The following is a 4,423-nucleotide window of genomic DNA, read 5'->3' as shown; positions in this document are numbered from 1 at the left end:
ACTTGTTTCTTTAATTTCTACTTCATATTTCTTGATTATTAATTGGTATTGAACTAAATCATATATCTTTAAAACCACAAATCAAATTTAATTGTTACTCATATTTTTGAGGTAAACAAGAATACACTATATTTTTTAGTTAAAAATCACTTAAATATTCAATAGAAAGAGGGCACCACATAATTACATTCATCTTCCTCTACTATTCTCCACCTCAACTCCTGCCATACTCTACCTCATCGCCACCACGACGAACCCCAAGCCCAAATCTGTCCACTCTTTTACTTTCATCGCTTTTCAGTCTCCACTTTTATCTGCACTTCCATGGAATCTGCTTACAAAAATCATCATACAGTCTCAAATTACCCACCACCACATAAAATAATATCCATTAGTTCAATCCAAAACATCAGTATTATTAACTTTAAAAATATAACAATAATAATAATAATAGCACGAAGAACGAGATGGGTTCTCTCTGAAAATTTGAGCTTTGAATTTTCCTTTTTCTTCTTTCTATAAGGTCCCGATGGTGAACAATTCTATTTACAAAATACTGATGAATTAATAATCTCTTTTTCATGCTTGAATTTGTATTACTGGTATACTCATATTTCAAATCAATGTTGTCAATACAAAAATTACAGAAAAGTATAGAGGTTACTGAAAAATGGGGGAAGAATGGGTTTAAGAGAGAAGAAGGGATCTGATTTTCCGTCAACATTTTTTTTTTTTTTTTGCTTTTCGTATTTTTTTGTATTCTACTACGTGTTCTCTTTTCATTGGTCTTATGTGCCACGTCACAAGCAAGTGATTTGCACGCATTTTGTTTGTTTGGAGCTGCCAAATTTGTGTCTAATTGACACAATTTATATTCACTCTAAGGGGTCGTTTGGTTTGAATACGGCTTATGCCGGTATAAGTTATACCGGTATAAGTTATATTGGGATAAGTTATTTTGGGATTAGTTGTGCTAAGATTGTTTTTTGTCCATTGTTTGGTATGTTGTATTAAAAATGACAATTGCATCATTTCTAAGAAGAAGGTATAAGTTATACCGGTGCTAATTACCGCACCCTCTATAAAATATAAGTTATCCCGGTGTTACAATTAAGTTAAAATTAACACCGGAATAACTTATACCTAATTTGCTAACCAAACAGAATATTAAGGTGATATTAAATTTGTATATCACCTCTATACCTTCTTACACCCCATACCAAACGACCCCTAAGTATTCAATAGGTATTATTACTAGTTTAAGTGTTCAAATGAAAAATATTGCCAAGTTTAGGGGCTGCCTATGTATTCTGCATAATTAATATCTAATGTTATATAATTTTTATTTCAGAGGTTTATATTTTAAGGTTATTCGCACATGATTCAAACAACCTACATCACAATTTGACATGATTTGTGTCCGCGCATCGCACGGGTACTAATACTAGTTATAATTTTAATAAGGTTTTCAAGTGGCTTGTTAATAGATTGCCACTTGGCTTGTTAATAACTCGTCACTTGGCTAAATAACAAGCCAAACTTTACTCCTTTAATATATATATAAATATAAATATAGATAGATTCTTAATTAGAAATTTCTTATCCGATGAATGGAGTTAGAAAAAGTAAACAAGATGTAAATGAATAAAAGAAAGTAACTAGTATCCAACTGAAAAAAGAGAGAAGGTAACTAGTATCTTTGGAAATAAGAATGGCAATATAAGGAAAGAAAGTAACTTGGGTCTCAAGTACCACCCTCCCAAGAACTGTTAATTAGAAATTTCCTATTAGACCAAATTGCAGTTTATTACCTAAAGTAAAAAATTAAAAAACCTTGAAAACGGAAAAGAGGAAACCAAAGCGTTAACCTTCCGCAGAAGTCAACACTTTTTTCTCTCCTAAAAATTTGTTTCTTAATTATCGTTGTTGGAATTAACCTGATCAGATATCTATAAATAGTCCATTAAATCCTTCACATCAATAAGCTTCCACCATTCGTTTAGGGTTTCCTTTCATAGTTCTTTGTCTTCTTACTTGAGAGAACGTATCAGTAGTTTTATTTCTTGTTTGCGGCAATTACTATTGTCTCATTCTTGTGTTTTCTCTATAAGCAAGAAAAAAAGACGACCATATATACCATGTCGACAGTAGCAGCGGCACGCCGGCGTATCATGGGTGTTCGGTTTCACCCAACTGAAGCAGAGTTGATCAACTTTCTTAAAAGGTTCCTAAAGGGCGAGCCTTTGCCGAGTGAATGCCCTAATTTCCAACTTGCCGATATCTATGGAGACCAACCACCATGGAAGATATTTGGAGCTAATTCTGATCATCCCGAAGAGAAGGTTCACTATTTTTTGACACGGTTAAAGAAGCCGAAGAGCGAACATACAAGGGTTCGTCGAACTTGCGCCAACGGGACATGGAAAGGCCAAACAGGTATTGATTCTATCAAGAATGGTAAGGGAACTGTGGTTGGGTTTAGAAGAAGTTTCAAGTTTCAAAGTAGTACAAAAGAAGGAGAGAACAATAAAATTTGGCTGATGAAAGAATATTTCGTCGGGGATGATTTCTTCAGAGAAAACAACATTCCTAAAGAGGATATTGTAGTGTGCCGAATCAAGAAGAATACAAGATCAGAGAAAAATCATGGGGTAAATATGGAGGAACAAGATGTTGCCAACGTGATCGGAGCTATGTTGCATGGACGTGATAAAGATTACTGCACTACAGTACAACCAATAACAATTTGTGAAGCAGCTAAACATCAAGTTATGGACGAGGCTCAAAAGATGAACGAACATAACAATAGCAGCTATACTAATGACTGCTCCAACTACCAAGAAGAGATCAATTGGGCTGATGAAGTGCTCCTAGATATTGACGATTTTGGTGATATAATTTGCTGTTGATCTTCACAATCTTGAATAATGAATGGTGGAACCAGAACGCAGGGAAGGAGAGAGCAGCAATCAGTTTACAACTTTTATTGAATGAAGTTTGCTCAATGGAACTTATAGAAAAGTAGAGCTTAGTGTCTCATCGGAACAAACTTCTTAAGAAAAGCTTGCCAGAAGATTTTACTTGTATTCATGTATATGGAGTATCATTTAATAATAATTTTGGCATGATTTTACCTATATTATTCTAGTGTATCTTGTTCGTTTCACTGAAAATAATTATCTTTTGTTGTTTTGATTGCGAAACTCATTAGGAAAGATAGGAAATGTATCTGCGCGCTTTGAGTGAGAAAACATTATCTTACTTTTACACATACACACAACACATTTTACTGCAGTCGTTTTAATTTTTTTTGAACACCTAACAACCCCTTATAAGTACTATGCAGTTCTTTCTACATCATTGCTCGCGAGATCGCGATGAATCTCTCTTAGTTAGCTTACATGTTGTAAAGGATTTCATCCATCAAGCTACACGCCTTCTGATTTAATTTACATGTACAATCTAGTATCCCACATATATGGATTTTTTTGTCACGTTCTTACTGGAGTAGGCAAATTTTCTAGAATTAGCAAGCATTCCACTGTTGGTGTTGTGGAGGAACTGTTTGAGAGGGATTTGTGCTTGTCGAAAGGTACGATTTATATAGATTTATTTTAGTGCAATTCAACCAACATAATCAAACTTAAATTGACATTGCATTATCATTTTGATACATAGGTGTTATAAGTGTGTATCATGTAAGCTTTTTTGAATGTTGCATTTAGTAAGCTACATCTGTTGATCAAAGTTCAGAGGAAGTAGTTTGGTTTCTTTTCATTTGACCATGTGTTTGTAGAATTTCATGAGGACTTAGAGCACTTTTATTTTTTGTCTTCCTATACAGAAGTTTCGACTAATGGTTTCAGCTCATTTATGAAACTTATCTGCTGATTGGAATTGTCTTTCATTTGTCTAATCATGGTGTGTAAACATGTGAAGTTTATTGGTTGAGTAGTTGGTTCCAAATTGATCTTCCATCTATAAGAAATTGGTGTTGGTCTGCAAATGGCAAGAGACTTCTATTTTGGAAGTATTGTTGTTGTTGTTGATTATAGGTAAGATCGATGGCTTTGTTCCAAAACATTGTTATTTGAGCGGCCACTTATTGTAGTAAATATCACTTTCATTTAAAAATTTATTAATTAATTGATCTCCTTTGGTAAAATATGTAATTTAAGTGCTAGAACATTATTGATTTGGCAAGTATATTATCTTTGCTTCAGGTTAATCAACTAGCTGAACCCTGTCAATAATTAATTGAGCTTAAAAATGTTGAAGTTGTCAAACTCCCACATCGGTTGGGGAGAAAAATTGTTGGGATTTTTCCCTTATAAAAGGAGGTCTAATGTTTAGGATTTAAACACACCTCTCATTTGTCTTCTTATCTTCTTAAGGCATTTGTATCTTCTCTCTTTAGTATTAT

The 4,423-nt window shown here is 33.7% G+C and overlaps 1 protein-coding gene across 1 annotated transcript; it reads left to right on the top strand.

Annotated features, from left to right (window-relative positions):
• Window positions 1-2,138: 2,138 nt before the first annotated feature.
• LOC104237520 (NAC domain-containing protein 2-like) lies at window positions 2,139-2,909 on the top strand. The gene has a single exon (XM_009791684.2). The coding sequence runs from the start codon at window positions 2,139-2,141 to the stop codon at window positions 2,907-2,909; it is 771 nt and encodes a 256-aa protein (XP_009789986.1).
• The last annotated feature ends 1,514 nt before the right edge of the window (window positions 2,910-4,423 follow it).

The sequence above is a fragment of the Nicotiana sylvestris genome, chromosome 3 (assembly GCF_000393655.2).
Source record: "Nicotiana sylvestris chromosome 3, ASM39365v2, whole genome shotgun sequence".
In the NCBI taxonomy this organism is placed as follows: Eukaryota; Viridiplantae; Streptophyta; class Magnoliopsida; order Solanales; family Solanaceae; genus Nicotiana; species Nicotiana sylvestris.
This window is presented reverse-complemented; position numbering and strand designations above follow the sequence as displayed.